Source organism: Oncorhynchus nerka, linkage group LG6 (assembly GCF_034236695.1).
Source record: "Oncorhynchus nerka isolate Pitt River linkage group LG6, Oner_Uvic_2.0, whole genome shotgun sequence".
Classification (NCBI taxonomy): Eukaryota; Metazoa; Chordata; class Actinopteri; order Salmoniformes; family Salmonidae; genus Oncorhynchus; species Oncorhynchus nerka.
The window spans coordinates 87,593,514-87,616,078 of NC_088401.1; the positions used below are offsets into that span (position 1 = coordinate 87,593,514).

The 22,565-nt window shown below is 47.6% G+C and overlaps 1 protein-coding gene across 1 annotated transcript in view; it reads right to left on the reverse strand.

Moving 5' to 3' along the window:
• LOC115122782 (catenin alpha-1-like) overlaps window positions 1-22,565 on the reverse strand; it is a 271,073-nt gene that overhangs the window by 69,061 nt on the left and 179,447 nt on the right. Inside the window, 2 exon segments of the mRNA XM_065019987.1 lie at window positions 12,615-12,796; window positions 21,981-22,091. Of these exon segments, the coding sequence (XP_064876059.1) occupies window positions 12,615-12,796; window positions 21,981-22,091 (293 nt within the window).

The following is a 22,565-nucleotide window of genomic DNA, read 5'->3' on the forward strand; positions in this document are numbered from 1 at the left end:
AGCCTGTTCAGACTGTTAAAGTGCCTGGATTTAAATTGATCCCAAACTTTAGCCTGTTCAGACTGTTACAGCTGGATTTAAATTGATCCCAAACCTTTAGCCTGTTCAGACTGTTAAAACTGGATTTAAATTGATCCCAAACCTTTTAGCCTGTTCAGACTGTTAAAACTGGATTTAAATTGATCCCAAACCTTTTAGCCTGTTCAGACTGTTAAAACTGGATTTAAATTGATCCCAAACCTTTAGCCTGTTCAGACTGTTAGCCTGTTAACACTTAAATGTAACGGAAATGTAAACTGTAAAATGTAACGAAAATGTAACTAAATGTTATCTACATATTCCCCAAAAGTAATTATTTATAATTAGAGTCCATAAACAACTAGTAGTGCCGCGTACTTTAAGGTTACAATCTCACCTTTCTGGTTACTGATACTTCTACTCACTTTAGAGGACACGATCTCAGGTATAAATGACAATTAAATACTAGATTTACTGAATTTCCCATTCAACAAAACTATGAATATGGCCTGAAATGACATGTTTTTCTAAATATAGAATCGTCAATTTATAAACCAACTAAATATAATATTACACCTCCCTTATAACTGTCAAATACACATGTATATTTAGTGTTAGAGAAACCACCCCCCCCCCTACTGAAAATGACACTCAAATCTTGAGAAAAAAACAATTGCAGTTAGCCATGACAGTCGTTACACTAGAAGGCCTGTTACCATGACAGCCGTTACAATAGAAGGCATGTTACCATGACAGTCGTTACAATAGAAGGCCTGTTACCATGACAGTCGTTACAATAGAAGGCCTGTTACCATGACAGTCGTTACACTAGAAGGCCTGTTACCATGACAGTCGTTACAATAGAAGGCCTGTTACCATGACAGTCGTTACAATAGAAGGCCTGTTACCATGACAGTCGTTACAATAGAAGGCCTGTTACCATGACAGTCGTTACAATAGAAGGCCTGTTACCATGACAGTCGTTACAATAGAAGGCCTGTTACCATGACAGTCGTTACAATAGAAGGCCTGTTACCATGACAGTCGTTACAATAGAAGGCCTGTTACCATGACAGCCGTTACAATAGAAGGCCTGTTACCATGACAGCTTTTACAATAGAACGCATGTTACCATAACAGCCTTTATAATAGAATGATTGTTACCATGACAGCCTTTATAATAGAATTCTTATATAAATATAAAAATAAATATTTGCACTTGGCAAAAAAACATCTTAAAGTAGAAATAGAATGAAACAAACGGGCCTTCTATTGTTGCTCTGTTATAGTGGCCACTATAGTAGACATCAATCAAGTGCACAAGGCTTCATGTGTGCAGAAATAACATCCACTGAGTAACACATGTAATAATACCCCCCCCACACACACACACACACACACACAGTTACTGTCAAGTTCAACACAACAAAAGCAATATATTTGGTCTGCACTGCACATTATTACATTGTACACGTTCTGCCTGTGGACGTCTGTTCTACAACGTGCCAGCAGAGCATGATGCCCTTTGTCGGCATAAATTATCTCTTTCAGGCAGAGTGTAACACCCAGCATACCCCCTTTTCATCCACTGTATTGAAGAAGTGAGAGAGAAAGTGTGTGGTCTTCCTTTCACCTCTATAGTAGCATCCAGTTTAAACCAGGCCCGGCTCCAGCTACACCTTAACCCTGAATCCACTTGTTTAACAAGCAATGCCTCATTTTCACCTAATTCTCTCATTCTGAAAAAACCCCACAAACTGTAGAGGGAAAACATGAGTTTTTGTTGGCTAGTTAACATGTCCCACAGATTGCCAGGGTCCAGTAAGCAACTAACACTTTATAACTTGAGGAACGGCAAGGAGTCTCGTACACCAGTTCATATTGGTTAGGTTACTAAGGTTAGCTCATCTGATGTTGTTGCTAAGGTTAGCTCATCTGATGTTGTTGCTAAGGTTAGCTCATCTGATGTTGTTACTAAGGTTAGCTCATCTGATGTTGTTTAGCTCATCTGAGTTGTTAGCTCATCTGATGTTGTTACTCATCTGAAGGTTAGCTCATCTGATGTTGTTGCTAAGGTTAGCTCATCTGATGTTGTTACTCATCTGATGTTGTTACTAGCTCATCTGATGTTGTTACTAAGGATAGCTCATCTGATGTTGTTGCTAAGGTTAGCTCATCTGATGTTGTTGCTAAGGTTAGCTCATCTGATGTTGTTACTAAGGTTAGCTCATCTGATGTTGTTACTAAGGTTAGCTCATCTGACGTTGTTACTAAGGTTAGCTCATCTGATGTTGTTACTAAGGTTAGCTCATCTGACGTAAGGTTAAGGTTAGTTTACTAAGGATAGCTCATCTGAAGGTTAGCTCATCTGATGTTGTTACTAAGGTTAGCTCATCTAATGTTGTTACTAAGGTTAGCTCATCTGATGTTGTTGCTAAGGTTAGCTCATCTGATGTTGTTACTAAGGTTAGCTCATCTGATGTTGTTACTAAGGATAGCTCATCTGATGTTGTTACTAAGGTTAGCTCATCTGATGTTGTTGCTAAGGTTAGCTCATCTGATGTTGTTGCTAAGGTTAGCTCATCTGATGTTGTTACTAAGGTTAGCTCATCTGATGTTGTTACTAAGGTTAGCTCATCTGATGTTGAAACATTAGCTAGCAGTTTTGTCTGACTGCATAAGCCAGCTAATTTTAACACCATAAACTGAAATATTTGATGAGTTAAAATTGGCTAATGTTGCTCAATATTTCTCTGGCTAGCTAACGGGAGAATTTGATCCAGCTAGCAAGATACTTAACGGAACAATACTTCCACTACACTTCCTCCCTCACCTCACCTCAGGCGCCTCACCTCCACATTCTGACACTGGGCCAGTCATCACCTCCACATTCAGACACTGGGCCAGTCATCACCTCCACATTCAGACACTGGGCCAGTCATCACCTCCACATTCAGACACTGGGCCAGTCATCACCTCCACATTCACCAATTACTTTGCAGACAGAGTTCAGTGTGTCAAATCGGAGGGCATGCTGTCCGGTCCTCTGGCAGTCTCTATGGGGGTGCCACAGGGTTCAATTCTCGGGCCGACTCTTTTCTCTGTATATATCAATGATGTTGCTCTTGCTGCGGGCGATTCCCTGATCCACCTCTACGCAGACGACACCATTCTATATACTTTCGGCCCGTCATTGGACACTGTGCTATCTAACCTCCAAACGAGCTTCAATGCCATACAGCACTCCTTCCGTGGCCTCCAACTGCTCTTAAACGTGAGTAAAACCAAATGCATGCTTTTCAACCGATCGCTGCCTGCACCCGCATGCCCGACTAGCATCACCACCCTGAATAGTTCCGACCTTGAATATGTGGACATCTATCTATAGTAAAACTGACTATCCTACCGATCCTCGATTTCGGCGATGTCATCTACAAAATGGCTTCCAACACTCTACTCAGCAAACTGGATGCAGTCTATCATAGTGCCATCCGTTTTGTCACCAAAGCACCTTATACCACCCACCACTGCGACTTGTATGCTCTAGTCGGCTGGCCCTCGCTACATATTCGTCGCCAGACCCACTGGCTCCAGGTCATCTACAAGTCCATGCTAGGTAAAGCTCCGCCTTATCTCAGTTCACTGGTCACGATGGCAACACCCATCCGTAGCACACGCTCCAGCAGGTGTATCTCACTGATCATCCCTAAAGCCAACACCTCATTTGGCCGCCTTTCGTTCCAGTACTCTGCTGCCTGTGACTGGAACGAACTGCAAAATCGCTGAAGTTGGAGACTTTTATCTCCCTCACCAACTTCAAACATCAGCTATCCGAGCAGCTAACCGATCGCTGCAGCTGTACATAGTCTATTGGTAAATAGCCCACCCATTTTCACCTACCTCATTCCCATACTGTTTTTATACTGTTTTTTTATTTATTTATTTACTTTTCTGCTCTTTTGCACACCAATATCTCTACCTGTACATGACCATCTGATCATTTATCACCCCAGTGTTAATCTGCAAAATTGTATTATTCGCCTACCTCCTCATGCCTTTTGCACACATTGTATATAGACTGCCCATTTTTTTTTCTACTGTGTTATTGACTTGTTAATTGTTTACTCCATGTGTAACTCTGTGTTGTCTGTTCACACTGCTATGCTTTATCTTGGCCAGGTCGCAGTTGCAAATGAGAACTTGTTCTCAACTAGCCTACCTGGTTAAATAAAGGTGAAATAAAAAAATAATTTAAAAAAAGTACCTAGGTGTCTGGCTAGACTGCAAACTCTCCTTCCAGACCCATATCAAACATCTCCAATCGAAAATCAAATCAAGAGTCGGCTTTCTATTCCGCAACAAAGCCTCCTTCACTCACGCCGCCAAGCTTACCCTAGTAAAACTGACTATCCTACCGATCCTCGACTTCGGCGATGTCATCTACAAAATGGCTTCCAACACTCTACTCAGCAAACTGGATGCAGTCTATCACAGTGCCATCCGTTTTGTCACCAAAGCACCTTATACCACCCACTACTGCGACTTGTATGCTCTAGTCGGCTGGCCCTCGCTACATATTCGTCGCCAGACCCACTGGCTCCAGGTCATCTACAAGTCCATGCTAGGTAAAGCTCCGCCTTATCTCAGTTCACTGGTCACGATGGCAACACCCACCCGTAGCACGCGCTCCAGCAGGTGTATCTCACTGATCATCCCTAAAGCCAACACCTCATTTGGCCGCCTTTCGTTCCAGTACTCTGCTGCCTGTGACTGGAACGAACTGCAAAAATCGCTGAAGTTGGAGACTTTTATCTCCCTCACCAACTTCAAACATCAGCTATCTGAGCAGCTAACCGATCGCTGCAGCTGTACATAGTCTATTGGTAAATATCCCACCCATTTTCACCTACCTCATCCCCATACTGTTTTTATTTATTTACTTTTCTGCTCTTTTGCACACCAATATCTCTACCTGCACATGACCATCTGATCATTTATCACTCCAGTGTTAATCTACAAAATTGTATTATTCGCCTACCTCCTCATGCCTTTTGCACACATTGTATATAGACTGCCCATTTTTTTTCTACTGTGTTATTGACTTGTTAATTGTTTACTCCATGTGTAACTCTGTGTTGTCTGTTCACACTGCTATGCTTTATCTTGGCCAGGTCGCAGTTGCAAATGAGAACTTGTTCTCAACTAGCCTACCTGGTTAAATAAAGGTGAAATAAAAAAATACAAAAATTCAGACACTGGGCCAGTCATCACCTCCACATTCAGACACTGGGCTAGTCATCACCTCCACATTCAGACACTGGGCTAGTCATCACCTCCACATTCAGACACTGGGCCAGTCATCACCTCCACATTCAGACACTGGGCCAGTCAGGACACTGGGCTGTCATCACCTCCACATTCAGACACTGGGCCAGTTCACCTCCACATTCAGACACTGGGCTTAACCAACATTCAGACACTGGGCCAGTCATCACCTCCACATTAACAAAACCTGACACTATCATCACCTTCACATTCAGACACTGGGCTAGTAACCTCCACATTCAGACACTGCAGTCATCACCTCCACATTCAGACACTGGCCAGTCATCACCTCCACATTCAGACACTGGCAGTCATCACCTCCACATTCAGACACTGGGCCAGATCACGTCCACATTCAGACACTGGGTTGAATCACCTCCACATTCAGACACTGGGCTGTCATCACCTCCACATTCAGAAAATCACCTATTCAGACACTGGGCCAGTCATCACCTCCCACATTCAGACACTGGGCCAGTCATCACCTCCACATTCAGACACTGGGCCAGTCATCACCTTCACATTCAGACACTGGGCCAGTCATCACCTCCACATTCAGACACTGGGCCAGTCATCACGACACTTGTTCACCTCCACATTCAGACACTGGGCCAGTCATCACCTCCACATTCAGACACTGGGCCAGTCATCACCTCCACATGTCTCATCACCTCCACATTCAGACACTGGGCCAGTCATCACCTCCACATTCAGACACTGGGCCAGTCATCACTCCACATTCAGACACTGGGCCAGTCCATCCACATTCAGACACTGGGTAGTGTACCAGTCATCACCTCCACATTCAGGGGCCAGTCATCACCTCCACATTCAGACACTGGGCCAGTCAGTGTGGGCCAGTCATACCTACATTCAACACTGGGCCAGTCATCACCTCCACATTCAGACACTGGGCCAGTCATCACCTCCACATTCAGACACTGGGCCAGTCATCACCTCCACATTCAGACACTGGGCCAGTCATCACCTCCACATTCAGACATCTGGACACTGGGTAGTCATCACCTCCACATTCAGTGGGCCAGTCATACCTACATTCAGGGGCCAGTACAGTGGGTCATCACCTCCACATTCAGTGTCATCACCTATACAGGGGCCATACGACACTGGGCCAGTGGGTAGTGTACTATATAAGGGCCATTCGTTACACATGAAAGATGGGTAGTTTTTACGTACTATATCGTGAAGCCTTGTTTCCTGAATCGGGTCACATATCCGGTGGGTGGTAGTGTACTATACAGGGGCCATACAGTGGGTAGTGTACCATACAGGGGCCATGGTGTAGTGTACTATATAAGGGCCATACGGTGGGTAGTCTAACAAATATAAGCACGGTGGGTAGTGTATATACAGGGCCATACGGTGGGTAGTGCACTACGGTGGGTAGTGTGCAGGGCCATACGGTGGGTAGTGTACTATATAAGGGCCATACGGTGGGTAGTGTACTATATAAGGGCCATACGGTGGGTAGTGCACTATATAAAGGCCATACGGTGGGTAGTGTACTATATAAGGGCCATACGGTGGGTAGTGCACTACCATACGGGGCCATACGGTGGGTAGTGTACTATATAAGGGCCATACGGTGGGTAGTGTACTATACAGGGGCCATACGGTGGGTAGTGCACTATATAAGGGCCATATGGTGGGTAGTGTACTATACAGGGGCCATACAGTGGGTAGTGTACTATATAAGGGCCATACGGTGGGTAGTGCACTATATAAGGGCCATACGGTGGGTAGTGTACTATACAGGGGCCATACGGTGGGTAGTGTACTATAAAAGGGCCAAACGGTGGGTAGTGTACTATATAAGGGCCATACGGTGGGTAGTGTACCATACAGGGGCCATACGGTGGGTAGTGCACTATATAAGGGCCATACGGTGGGTAGTGCACTATATAAGGGCCATACGGTGGGTAGTGCACTATATAAGGGCCATACGGTGGGTAGTGTACCATACAGGGGCCATACGGTGGGTAGTGTACCATACAGGGGCCATACGGTGGGTAGTGTACCATACAGGGGCCATACGGTGGGTAGTGTACCATACAGGGGCCATACGGTGGGTAGTGTACTATATAAGGGGCCATACGGTGGGTAGTGTACTATACAGGGGCCATACAGGGGTGTACATACATGGGGCCATACGTGGGTAGTGTACTATATAAGGGCCATACGGTGGGTAGTGTACTATACAGGGGCCATACGGTGGGTAGTGTACTATACAGGGGCCATACGGTGGGTAGTGTACTATATAAGGGCCAAACAGTGGGTAGTGTACTATATAAGGGCCATACGGTGGGTAGTGTACTATATAAGGGCCATACGGTGGGTAGTGTACCATACAGGGGCCATACGGTGGGTAGTGTACTATATAGGGGCCATACAGTGGGTAGTGTACTATATAAGGGCCATACGGTGGGTAGTGTACTATATAAGGGCCATACGGTGGGTAGTGTATTATATAAGGGCCATACGGTGGGTAGTGCACTATATAAGGGCCATACGGTGGGTAGTGCACTATATAAGGGCCATACGGTGGGTAGTGTACTATATAAGGGCCATACGGTGGGTAGTGTACTATATAAGGGCCATACGGTGGGTAGTGTACTATATAAGGGCCATACGGTGGGTAGTGTACTATATAAGGGCCATACGGTGGGTAGTGTACTATATAAGGGCCATACGGTGGGTAGTGCACTATATAGGGGCCATACGGTGGGTAGTGTACTATATAAGGGCCATACGGTGGGTAGTGTACTATATAAGGGATAGGGTTCCGTTTGGGAGGTAGCCATATGCAGCAGGGTGGGTGGCACCACCAGGCGGTAACAGGCTGTGTAGAGAGAGCTAGGATGGCAGACATACTAGAAAAAAGGCCCAAATCAATTTCCTACTGACTGATTTAACATTGCTGGCGCTTTCTGTCTGAGGACAAGGTTGAGAGTCAATAATTTGGGCGTGGACTAAAGTAGCTCTCGCGCTCTCTCTCTCTCTGCTGCAGGTGACACGGTGTAGGAACCATTACACAGAGACCACAGTCACTCACACACTTTCCTAGTCTGGGAAATATTTACACACGAGTGGAGATTCATTCTGACAACAATTTCTCAGATCTATCTGAACGTTCACCTATTGAAATATCTACAAGACATGATTGGTGGGTTTGGTTCAAATTCAATCCCTTTCCACTGGATAAAGACTAGAAAGAGACTGTGCCAAGCCCTTAAAAATGGTTAAAATTACCCTTTAATACCACTTCTTAAACATGTACATCTCCATCAGAACAGATGTGTTTTGAATCACTACATATGCATGTGTGTTTTAATGGCAGGGCTAGCGTAGCAGGCTAGGGGAAGTGAGAGCAGCGCTTCATTTGCATCTATTACCATGACATTAGCATGCAGCACAATGGGTCTGGGGGCGGGGGAACCGCTGTCCGGCAGGATGTTCTCCTGATACTTCAGGGGGACGCGGATCAGAAGTGGTAAAGACTCAAGCTGATTGAAGCTGGACCATTCTAGGCCTCAGCAGCCTGACCTGAGGGAAGGGAGTAGGGGTTGGATGGATGGAGGAAGGAGGGAGTAGAGGGTTGGATGGATGGAGGAAGGAAAGAGTAGAGGGATGGATGGATGGAGGAAGGAGGGAGTAGAGGGTTGGATGGATGGAGGAAGGAGGAGTAGAGGGTTGGATGGATGGAGGAAGGAGGGAGTAGAGGGTTGGATGGATGGAGGAAGGAGGGAGTAGAGGGTTGGATGGATGGAGGAAGGAAGGAGGGAGTAGAGGGTTGGATGGATGGAGGAAGGAAGGAGGGAGTAGAGGGTTGGATGGATGGAGGAAGGAAGGAGGGAGTAGAGGTTGGATGGATGGAGGAAGGAGGGAGTAGAGGGTTGGATGGATGGAGGAAGGAGGGAGTAGAGGTTGGATGGATGGAGGAAGGAGGGAGTAGAGGTTGGATGGATGGAGGAAGGAGGGAGTAGAGGGTTGGATGGATGGAGGAAGGAGGGAGTAGAGGTTGGATGGATGGAGGAAGGAGGGAGTAGAGGGTTGGATGGATGGAGGAAGGAGGGAGTAGAGGGTTGGATGGATGAGGAAGGAGGGCGTAGAGGGTTGGATGGATGGAGGAAGGAAGGAGGGAGTAGAGGGATGGATGGAGGAAGGAAGGAAGGAGTAGAGGGATGGATGGATGGAGGGAGTAGAGGTTGGATGGATGGAGGAAGGAGGGAGTAGAGGGTTGGATGGATGGAGGAAGGAGGGATGAGAGGGATGGATGGATGGAGGAAGGAGGGAGTAGAGGTTGGATGGATGGAGGAAGGAGGGAGTAGAGGTTGGATGGATGGAGGAAGGAGGGAGTAGAGGTTGGATGGATGGAGGAAGGAGGGAGTAGAGGTTGGATGGATGGAGGAAGGAAGGAGTAGAGGGTTGGATGGATGGAGGAAGGAGGGAGTAGAGGTTGGATGGATGGAGGAAGGAGGGAGTAGAGGGATGGATGGATGGAGGAAGGAGGGAGTAGAGGTTGGATGGATGGAGGAGGAAGGAGGGAGTAGAGGTTGGATGGATGGAGGAAGGAGGGAGTAGAGGGTTGGATGGATGGAGGAAGGAGGGAGTAGAGGGTTGGATGGATGGAGGAAGGAAGGAGGAGCTGGATGGATGGATGGAGGAAGGAGGGAGCTGGAGGAAGGGATGGATGGAAGGAGGGAGTGGATGGAAGGAGGGAGCTGGATGGACAGAGGGATCTGGATGGAAGGAGGGATCTGGAGGGAGCTGGATGGAAGGAGGGAGCTGGATGGAAGGGGGGCTGGATGGACAGAGGGGGCTGGATGGAAGGAGGGAGCTGGATGGAAGGAGGGAGCTGGATGGAAGGAGGGAGCTGGACGGACAGAGGAAGCAAGAAGAAGGGGCTGGATGGACAGAGGGAAGCGGGGGAGAAGGGGCTGGATGGACAGAGGAAGGGATCTGGATGGACGGACAGAGAAGCAGGAGAAGGGGGCTGGATGGACGGACAAGAGGGAGAAGGGGGCTGGATGGACGGAGGAAGGAAGGGGGCTGGATGGACAGAGGGCAGGGAGAAGGGGGCTGGATGGAGAAGGGGGCTGGAGGAAGGAAGCAAGAAGGGGGCTGGATGGACAGAGGAAGCAGGGAGAAGGGGGCTGGACGGACGGAGGAAGCAAGAAGAAGGGGGCTGGATGGATGGAGAAAGGCAAACTAAGTGTTTTCATGTTCAATATCATGGTGTTGTGCTCAGGACAATGTGCTGACAGAGTGACGACAGCGTCAGGGGAGATCTGACTGGAGAATCTAGACATTTCATTGACAAGTCCTTTAAAGAGATGGAAATTGAGAGACGTGCAGGCAGAGAGACCGAGAGCTTTGCTTTGGTTCCAGGCACAATGTCTCCTGAATGAGTCACTTTAAATTCATAGAGGAAGATGTATGTGCGCACACACACAGACACACCTCTTCCCGCAAGCAAAAGACGACACACCTACCCACTCTCTCTCACACTCTCACACACACACACACACAGAAATATATTCTCTCAAACACACAGCCCCCTCCCAACACGCATGTTTTACTGAGCAGATGGCTGGCCATGGCACTCCGGTGATGAGCAACAGAGCCTAAGGTCTTGTCTATCTGTCACATTTACTACAGGCCAGTTACAGGCCTCGACTGGCCAGACAGATACCAACTTACTAGAGGCCTCGACTGCCCAGACAGATACCAACTTACTAGAGGCCTCGACTGGCCAGACAGATACCAACTTACTAGAGGCCTCGACTGGCCAGACAGATACCAACTTACTAGAGGCCTCGACTGCCCAGACAGATACCAACTTACTACAGGCCTCCAGACCCCCAGCCCACCCTGCTCAGATACCCCCAGCCCACCCTGCTCCTCCAGTAGGCCCACCCTGCTCCTCCAGTACCCCCAGCCCTCCAGACCCCAGTACCCCCTAGCCCACTGCTCCTCCAGTACCCCCAGCCCACCCTGCCCAGACAGCTCCTCCAACCCCCAGCTACTCCAGTACCCCCAGGCCCACCCTGCTCCTCCAGTACCCCCAGCCCACCCTGCTCCTCCAGTACCCCCAGCCCACCCTGCCCTCCAGTACCCCCAGTACCCTGCTCCTCCAGTACCCCCAGCCCACCCTGCTCCTCCAGTACCCCCAGCCCACCCTGCCCTCCAGTACCCCCAGCTCCAGTACCCCTAGCCCACCCTGCTCCTCCAGTACCCCCCCACCCTGCTCCTCCAGTACCCCCAGCTCCTCCAGTACCCCCAGTACCCTGCTCCTCCAGTACCCCTAGCCCACCCTGCTCCTCCAGTACCCCCCAGTACCCCCAGCTCCTGCAGTACCCCCAGCCCACCCTGCTCCTCCAGTACCCCCAGCTCCTCCAGTACCCCCAGCCCACCCTGCTCCTCCAGTACCCCCAGCCCACCCTGCTCCTCCAGTACCCCCAGTACCCCCAGCTCCTCCAGTACCCCCCAGCCCACCCTGCTCCTCCAGTACCCCCAGCTCCTCCAGTACCCCCAGCTCCTCCAGTACCACCCAGCTCCTCCAGTACCACCCAGCTCCTCCAGTACCCCCCAGCCCACCCTGCTCCTCCAGTACCCCCAGCCCACGCTGCTCCTCCAGTACCCCCCAGCCCACCCTGCTCCTCCAGTACTCCACCAGCCCACCCTGCTCCTCCAGTACCCCCAGCCCACCCTGCTCCTCCAGTACCCCCAGCCCACCCTGCTCCTCCAGTACTCCCCTGCTCCTCCAGTACTCCCCTGCTCCTCCAGTACCCCCCAGCCCACCCTGCTCCTCCAGTACCCCCTGCCCACCCTGCTCCTCCAGTACTGCTCCTCCAGTACTCCCCTGCTCCTCCAGTACTCCCCTGCTCCTCCAGTACCCCCAGCCCACCCTGCTCCTCCAGTACCCCCCAGCCCACCCTGCTCCTCCAGTACTCCCCTGCTCCTCCAGTACTCCCAACAGTAAACATCTTGTTGTAACCCCGGATAACCACACCTGATTCAACTGATTGAGGGCCTGATGATTAGTTGACGAGCTGAATGAGTGGGGTTGTCCTGGGTTACAATATAAATGTATACTACCCCCAATACTGTTGGGGAGCTGGGTTGGGAAACACTGAGCTAGAGAGCTCTGTCCTGTCCCCCCCCCAACACACACACCCCTCTGGCCTGTCCCCCTCTACACACACCTCTGCCCCCCCTACACACACTCTGCCCCCCAACACCCCCCATACCTGGTGAAGTCCGTCATCTCCATCATGATCATACACATCTGTTTGGCCAGGACGATGATGTCGTTGCCGGAGTCGTCCCACTTGGACACCTCAGCGTCCAGCTTGCTCTTCTCCTCCTGGAAACTGGCCACCTGCTCAGCGATCTTAGCCTTCTGCTCCTGGGGCAGCTGGGCCATGATAGCCTGGTAGAGGAGGAGAGAGTTATAACAGCACACCAAGGCATTATAGCCTGGTAGAGGAGGAGAGAGGAAAAACAGTACACTGAGCTGTTATAGCCTGGTAGAGGAGGAGAGAGGAAAACAGTACACTGAGCTGTTATAGCCTGGTAGAGGAGGAGAGAGGAAAACAGTGAGCTGTTACTGAGCTGTTATAGCCTGGTAGAAGAGAGAGAGAAAACAGTACACTGAGCTGTTATAGCCTGGTAGAGGAGGAGAGAGGAAAAACAGTACACTGAGCTGTTATAGCCTGGTAGAGGAGGAGAGAGGAAAACAGTACACTGAGCTGTTATAGCCTGGTAGAGGAGGAGAGAGGAAAAACAGTACACTGAGCTGTTATAGCCTGGTAGAGGAGGAGAGAGGAAAACAGTACACTGAGCTGTTATAGCCTGGTAGAGGAGGAGAGGTGAGAGAGAGTACTATGACAGAGGAATAAACTGACAGCTGTTATACCACAACTGGTCAGAGTGAGGAGCATTTTTGGTTAGAGAGAGTACTATTTACAATAAATATATATCTGACAGCTGGGCTGTGATAGCTGGACACAATACCACAGGAAAGCTTCTCAGCCTGGACTGAAGCACAGGGAAGCTGGGCTTGACAGCCTGGACTAGAGAGCACAGGGAAATATACAGCCTGGACTAGGAAGCACAGGGAAGCTGTGACAGCCTGGACTAGAGAAGCTGGGCTGTGACAGCCTGGAAAGCTGGGCTGTGACAGCCTGGACTAGAGAGCACAGGGAAGCTGGGCTGTGACAGCCTGGACTAGAGAGCACAGGGAAGCTGGGCTGTGACAGCCTGGACTAGAGAGCACAGGGAAGCTGGGCTGTGACAGCCTGGACCAGAGAGCAGAGGGGATACAGCAGAGGGGATACAGCAGAGGGGATACAGCAGAGGGGATACAGCTAGTTCAGACTGTGTAATAGGGACGGTTCAGCGCTGATATCTTTGTCGAGACCAGTATCCTAATAGACAAAATAGCAGCAAGCAGTTAGTTGTAGCTTTTAGCCAGAGATTACTTATCACAACTCCCTTTGGAGTGAGTCTGTAGTGTGTGTGTGTGTGTGTGTGTGTGTGTGTGTGTGTGTGTGTGTTCGCATGCTACGGGAGAGACAAGAGGAATCATGACATTGACAAAATCGTTTTAGTGGAGCAAAATATTTCCTAGAAAACTGTTCTACTCTGGTGTGTCTGTCTGTAGTACTATAGAGATGTGTAGTAGTCTGGGTCTGTCTGTCTGTGGTACTATAGAGATGTGTAGTAGTCTGAGGTCTGTCTGTCTGTCTGTGGTACTATAGAGATGTGTAGTAGTCTGGGTCTATCTGTGGTACTATAGAGATGTGTAGTAGTCTGGGTCTGTCTGTGGTACTATAGAGATGTGTAGTAGTCTAGGTCTGTCTGTGGTACTATAGAGATGTGTAGTAGTCTGGGTCTGTCTGTCTGTCTGTGGTACTATAGAGATGTGTAGTAGTCTGGGTCTATCTGTGGTACTATAGAGATGTGTAGTAGTCTGGGTCTGTCTGTCTGTCTGTGGTACTATAGAGATGTGTAGTAGTCTGGGTCTGTCTGTGGTACTATAGAGATGTGTAGTAGTCTGGGTCTGTCTGTGGTACTATAGAGATGTGTAGTAGTCTGGGTCTGTCTGTGGTACTATAGAGATGTGTAGTAGTCTGGGTCTGTCTGTGGTACTATAGAGATGTGTAGTAGTCTGGGTCTGTCTGAGATGTGTAGTAGTCTGGGTCTGTTTGTGGTACTATAGAGATGTGTAGTAGTCTGGGTCTGTCTGTCTGTGGTACTATAGAGATGTGTAGTAGTCTAGGTCTGTCTGTGGTACTATAGAGATGTGTAGTAGTCTGGGTCTATCTGTGGTACTATAGAGATGTGTAGTAGTCTGGGTCTGTCTGTCTGTCTGTGGTACTATAGAGATGTGTAGTAGTCTGGGTCTGTCTGTGGTACTATAGAGATGTGTAGTAGTCTGGGTCTATCTGTGGTACTATAGAGATGTGTAGTAGTCTGGGTCTATCTGTGGTACTATAGAGATGTGTAGTAGTCTGGGTCTATCTGTGGTACTATAGAGATGTGTAGTAGTCTGGGTCTGTCTGTCTGTCTGTCTGTGGTAGTATAGAGATGTGTAGTAGTCTGGGTCTGTCTGTGGTACTATAGAGATGTGTAGTAGTCTAGGTCTGTCTGTCTGTCTGTGGTACTATAGAGATGTGTAGTAGTCTGGGTCTGTCTGTGTCTGTGGTACCAACATATGCAGATGGCTGTGAGTGACATTCAACGAGCCTCGCTGGCTGTGCGTCTTGTGACGGGTTGCCATGAGCTGCAGAGCAACTCTGCTGTCCTCAGATCTGAATCATTATAAATCGATTCACGTTTGCCTCCTCCTCCTCTCTTCTTCTTCTTCAAATACCTAAGGCTACTGTATTAGTTGTCGCTAGGTTGCCAGGACAACTACACCATTTATTTCATCAGTCTTCCTCCGGGATTAGCATCAGTCTTCCTCCGGGATTAGCATCAGTCTTCCTCCGGGATTAGCATCAGTCTTCCTCCGGGATTAGCATCAGTCTTCCTCCGGGATTAGCATCAGTCTTCCTCCGGGATTAGCATCAGTCTTCCTCCGGGATTAGCATCAGTCTTCCTCCGGGATTAGCATCAGTCTTCCTCGGTTGTTCCACTAGACTAAATGTCTGATGTATCCTACTGTACAGAGAGTATTCCTCCTTTCGCCTGCTTCATACCCTTGGCTCATCTTGTAAACTCAGTTTTGAGAAAATGGCCTTCGTCTACACCCATTCAGCATCGTTCACACCATCTTTAGCTTTAGCCGCACCCATCTCTTTAAAGATTGAGCCGAAAGTAACTAAAAACAGCAGTCAAGCAGCAAAGCTAACTTGCTAGCTACATCCAGACTTCTGGCACTACCAGAAGAAGACTGTCCACCGCTCAGAGTGGGTTTCCTCTAAGTTTCTTCCAAGGTTCCCCGCCTTTCAAGGGAGTTTTTCCTAGCCACCGTGCTTCCACATCTCCATTGCTTGGTGTTTGGGGTTTTAGGCTGCGTTTCTGTATAGCACCGTGTGACATCGGCCGATGTAAAACGGCATTAAAATATATATATATAAAGAAATACATAAAAAACATCTCACTGAACATTATTCTCTCTCTTAACATTGCCTTTATGAGAGTCCTGTTGACAGCCAATCCTCGTTCGGATGTAATCCATCTTATCAAGTGATTGGCCAATGGAATAGAGGGGAGTGGTGGCCAGTTTCCTCTTTACCATAGTCTCACCAGGAGCTCTCCTGCCACTTTTTCACCAACGTTTCCTCTTGAGTAGCCGGAGGTACACAAACAGCCCAGGGCAGACGAGTCGAAGTCGGAATTGAGGTTAGTAACTGCCGATCTGATGTTCGAAAGTTCTTGTTGATCATAGGAAATCACAGCGGAAACATTTTTTGATCAGAATGAATAACATGGACCTGATCAGCACTCAGACACCCTGGGAAATCCCTGTAATTACGAGGGAATAAGGAATCCTCCAACCAGGGAATTTTGGGATCGTTACCGGAATTTGGCAACCCTACGATGCATACAGGCCTCTGAAAAACACTCATGTGATTAGTGACCTTGCCCTTAATTAAAGAGACTTGAAAGACGTGCTAGCTCCTAGAGCGAATCCTTAGGATTTAGTTCAGAGCACATAACAAAAGGACATTCCTTTATGTTTTTTTTGTAAAGGACGGCCTTCAGGTCAAGTCCCAATGCTCTTAAATTAATTAATTTCCTCGTCTTCATTCCTTTTATTTTTTATTTCACCTTTATTTAACCAGGTAGGCTAGTTGAGAACAAGTTCTCATTTGCAACTGCGACCTGGCCAAGATAAAGCATAGCAGTGTGAACAGACAACACAGAGTTACACATGGAGTAAACAATTAACAAGTCAATAACACAGTAGAAAAAAAATGGGCAGTCTATATACAATGTGTGCAAAAGGCATGAGGTAGGCGAATAATACAATTTTGCAGATTAACACTGGGGTGATAAATGATCAGATGGTCATGTACAGGTAGAGATATTGGTGTGCAAAAGAGCAGAAAGGTAAATAAATAAATAAAATAAAAAAACAGTATAAAAACAGTATGGGGATGAGGTAGGTGAAAATGGGTGGGCTATTTACCAATAGACTATGTACAGCTGCAGCGATCGGTTAGCTGCTCGGATAGCTGATGTTTGAAGTTGGTGAGGGAGATAAAAGTCTCCAACTTCAGCGATTTTTGCAGTTCATTCCAGTCACAGGCAGCAGAGTACTGGAACGAGAGGCGGCCAAATGAGGTGTTGGCTTTAGGGATGATCAGTGAGATACACCTGCTGGAGCGTGTGCTACGGATGGGTGTTGCCATCGTGACCAGTGAACTGAGATAAGGCGGAGCTTTACCTAGCATGGACTTGTAGATGACCTGGAGCCAGTGGGTCTGGCGACGAATATGTAGCGAGGGCCAGCCGACTAGAGCATACAAGTCGCAGTGGTGGGTGGTATAAGGTGCTTTGGTGACAAAACGGATGGCACTATGATAGACTGCATCCAGTTTGCTGAGTAGAGTGTTGGAAGCCATTTTGTAGATGACATCGCCGAAATCGAGGATCGGTAGAATAGTCAGTTTTACTAGGGTAAGCTTGGCGGCGTGAGTGAAGGAGGCTTTGTTGCGGAATAGAAAGCCGACTCTTGATTTGATTTTCGATTGGAGATGTTTGATGTGAGTCTGGAAGGAGAGTTTGCAGTCTAGCCAGACACCTAGGTACTTATAGATGTCCACATATTCAAGGTCGGAACCATCCAGGGTGGTGATGCTAGTCGGGCATTCCTAAGGCTTAGAACAACTGAAGAGACTGGAAGAATGAGTGGGGTTGTCCTGGGTTACAATATAAATGTATACTACCCCCAATACTGTTGGGGAGCTGGGTTGGGAAACACTGAGCTAGAGAGCCTGCTAGAGAGTCTCTTTAAGGTTGATTATACCCTTTTAAACATTGTCTTTCAATGTCACGGACCTAAAACATTATCCAAGGTCAATGATACAGGACTTGCTCCCCCCAAAAAACCCACAGCTGGTAGAGGAAGTTGCAGCTGAAACCCGAAGACGTGACAGAAAAGACAATAGAATGATTGTAGTTCCACAGGCAATGAGAAACATACGTTCCTACTTCACCGATGCATAACAATGGGGCTGATGAGGCCAAATTAGCCGCGGCGTTTCCACATCAACACGTCTCCATGTAGCCCCCTCACTTGGCCCAGCGGATGCATTAATGTATACACCGCCAAGACGACAGAGGAAATATGAACAAAGCGAGAGACCCGCAGCAGACAGACTTCCTTCGTTGTATGTGTGTGGTGTGTTGCTGTATTCCGTGTGCGCGCGCTTCTGTGTGTGTGTGTGTATGTGTGTGTGTGTGTGTGTGTGTACACACACACACGTGCATGTGTGGTGTACTACCCCTGTCATCAGTGATTTGTCGAGGAATTCACACTACGCCAAACTACTAAATTCTTGAACTAATCCATCTGAATTAGCTAGACGGTCTAGTCACTAGCTAATATTCTGATTTAATAACTCTGGTTTCTAAGCCTCTGTTATGGGTTTCCATGTTAAACAGCTTAGACCCGACCCACGAATCTGGACATTGGGCAGATTAGTGGAAAACACAGAGAGGCTAATCCCAGATTTAAAGTAACTCTGTTTAAACTCAAATATGATTCCCTTACTGGAAAGGTCTGGGAGTAGACAAGGTGAGTCAGACGAGTGAGGGATCGTCTATGAATACCTTCCTGTGGTATGAAGGTTTATAGTGACGAGTGAGGGATTATCTATGAATACCTTCCTGTGGTATGAAGGTTTATAGTGGAGTCAGACGAGTGATGGATCGTCTATGAATACCTTCCTGTGGTATGAAGGTTTATAGTGACGAGTGAGGGATTATCTATGAATACCTTCCTGTGGTATGAAGGTTTATAGTGGAGTCAGACGAGTGATGGATCGTCTATGAATACCTTCCTGTGGTATGAAGGTTTATAGTGACGAGTGAGGGATTATCTATGAATACCTTCCTGTGGTATGAAGGTTTATAGTGGAGTCAGACGAGTGATGGATCGTCTATGAATACCTTCCTGTGGTATGAAGGTTTATAGTGACGAGTGAGGGATCGTCTATGAATACCTTCCTGTGGTATGAAGGTTTATAGTGACGAGTGAGGGATTATCTATGAATACCTTCCTGTGGTATGAAGGTTTATAGTGGAGTCAGACGAGTGAGGGATCGTCTATGAATACCTTCCTGTGGTATGAAGGTTTATAGTGGAGTCAGACGAGTGAGGGATCGTCTATGAATACCTTCCTATGGTATGAAGGTTTATAGTGGAGTCAGACGAGTGAGGGATCGTCTATGAATACCTTCCTGTGGTATGAAGGTTTATAGTGGAGTCAGACGAGTGAGGGATTGTCTATGAATACCTTCCTGTGGTATGAAGGTTTATAGTGACGAGTGAGGGATCGTCTATGAATACCTTCCTATGGTATGAAGGTTTATAGTGGAGTCAGACGAGTGAGGGATCGTCTATGAATACCTTCCTATGGTATGAAGGTTTATAGTGGAGTCAGACGAGTGAGGGATCGTCTATGAATACCTTCCTGTGGTATGAAGGTTTATAGTGACGAGTGAGGGATCGTCTATGAATACCTTCCTGTGATATGAAGGTTTATAGTGGAGTCAGACGAGTGAGGGATCGTCTATGAATACCTTCCTGTGGTATGAAGGTTTATAATGGAGTCAGACGAGTGAGGGAAAAAACTCACAAGATCAGAATAATATCAGTGAGCATCTGAATTGGGAGTTCAGAGAGTAAGGACATTCAACAAGCACAGCACTTACACAAATGACTGATGATCGGCTGAGAGAAATTGCTGATGAAAAAGCCTGGGGGCTGTTTTGTTAGACTTTTCTATGCATGCGGATGACTGCAACACTATGCACGCGTCAGCTACTACAACGACTGAAATGACTGCAACACTATACACGCGTCAGCTACTACAACGATTGAAATGACTGCAACACTATACACGCGTCAGCTACTACAACGACTGCAACACTATACACACGTCAGCTACTACAACGACTGCAACACTATACACACGTCAGCTACTACAACGACTGAAATGACTGCAACACTATACACGCGTCAGCTACTACAACGACTGAAATGACTGCAACACTATACACGCGTCAGCTACTACAACGACTGAAATGACTGCAACACTATACACGCGTCAGCTACTACAACGACTGAAATGACTGCAACACTATACACGCGTCAGCTACTACAACGACTGCAACACTATACACACGTCAGCTACTACAACGACTGAAATGACTGCAACACTATACACGCGTCAGCTACTACAACGACTGAAATGACTGCAACACTATACACGCGTCAGCTACTACAACGACTGAAATGACTGCAACACTATACACGCGTCAGCTACTACAACGACTGCAACACTATACACACGTCAGCTACTACAACGACTGAAATGACTGCAACACTATACACGCGTCAGCTACTACAACGACTGAAATGACTGCAACACTATACACGCGTCAGCTATTACAACGACTGAAATGACTGCAACACTATACACGCGTCAGCTACTACAACGACTGCAACACTATACACACGTCAGCTACTACAACGACTGAAATGACTGCAACACTATACACGCGTCAGCTACTACAACGACTGCAACACTATACACGCGTCAGCTATTACAACGACTGAAATGACTGCAACACTATACACGCGTCAGCTACTACAACGACTGAAATGACTGCAACACTATACACGCGTCAGCTACTACAACGCCTGCAACACTATACACGCGTCAGCTACTACAACGACTGAAATGACTGCAACACTATACACGCGTCAGCTACTACAACGACTGAAATGACTGCAACACTATACACGCGTCAGCTATTACAACGACTGAAATGACTGCAACACTTAAAGATCTGCAGTTCGCTTCAGAGTGGGTGGCAAGGAATACATTAGCCCTATATATTAATACAACTAAAAGTCATTGTATTTGGGACAAATCATTCACTAAACCCTAAACCTGGACGAAATATTGCAATAAATAACGTGGAAATTGTGCAAGTTAAGGTCAATTAAATGCTTGGAGTAACCCTGGATTGTAAACTGTCATGGTCAAAACATATTGATACAACAGTAGCTAAGATGGGGAGAAGTCTGTCCATAATAAAGTGCTGCTCTACCTTCTTAACAACACTATCAACAAGGCAGGTCCTACAGGCCCTAGTTTCTACCTTCTTAACAGCACTATCAACAAGGCAGGTCCTACAGGCCCTAGTTTCTACCTTCTTAACAACACTATCAACAAGGCAGGTCCTACAGGCCCTAGTTTCTACCTTCTTAACAACACAATCAACAAGGCAGGTCCTACAGGCCCTAGTTTCTACCTTCTTAACAACACTATCAACAAGGCAGGTCCTACAGGCCCTAGTTTCTACCTTCTTAACAGCACTATCAACAAGGCAGGTCCTACAGGCCCTAGTTTCTACCTTCTTAACAACACTATCAACAAGGCAGGTCCTACAGGCCCTAGTTTCTACCTTCTTAACAACACTATCAACAAGACAGGTCCTACAGGCCCTAGATTTGTCACACCTGGACTACTGTTCCATTGTGTGGTCAGGTGACACAAAGAGGGACTCAGGAAAATTGCAATCGGCTCAGAACAGGTCAGCATGACTGGCCCTTGGATGTACACAGAGCCAATATTAATAATATACATGTCAATCTCTCCTGGCTGAAAGCGGACTTCATAACTACTTGTATTTGTGAGAGGTGTTGACAAGCTGAAGGTACCAAGCTGTCTGTTTTAACAATACTAGCACACAGCTCAGACACCCATGCATACCCCACAAGACGAGTGAGGAATCCATGTGTGTCTGAATGGAGAGTCCAGCTAGTATGAGAGAGGGGGAGTCTGGGTAACCATGTCTATCTGAATGGAGAGTCTAGCTAGTATGAGAGAGGGGGTGGCGGAAGAGAGGGGTGTGTGTGTGTGGACTCACCCTGGCGCTCTGGCCTGCGATAAGCTGGTCATCTTCTGTCTGAACGCTGGTCCTGCTGCGAACATCAAAGTCCTCCGTCTCAAAGTCAGAGTCATCCAGCTCTTCAGGAGTCTACAGGAGAGGAGAGAGAGGAGAGAGAGAAGAGAGAGAGAGAGAGAGAGAGAGGAGAGGAGAGGAGAGAGGGAGGGAGGAGAGAGAGGAGGAGAGAGAGGAGAGGAGAGAGAGAGAGAGAGAGAGAGAAGAGAGAGAGAGAGGAGAGAGAAGAGGAGAGAGAAGAGGAGAGAGAAGAGAGAAGAGGAGAGATGGAGATGGAAGGAAAGAGGGGGGAAGGAAGAGGAAACGAAGAGGAATGAGGAGAAAGGGAGGGAACAAAATTAGAAAATATTTTGTGGTAAATAGCTGTTAGAGCAGTGTGATGTATGACAAATGCCCCGGTGCTACCAGCTACAGAGGAACAAATGCCCCGGTGCTACCAGCTACAGAGGAACAAATGCCCCGGTGCTACCAGCTACAGAGGAACAAATGCCCCGGTGCTACCAGCTACAGAGGAACAAATGCCCCGGTGCTACCAGATGCCCCTGTGCT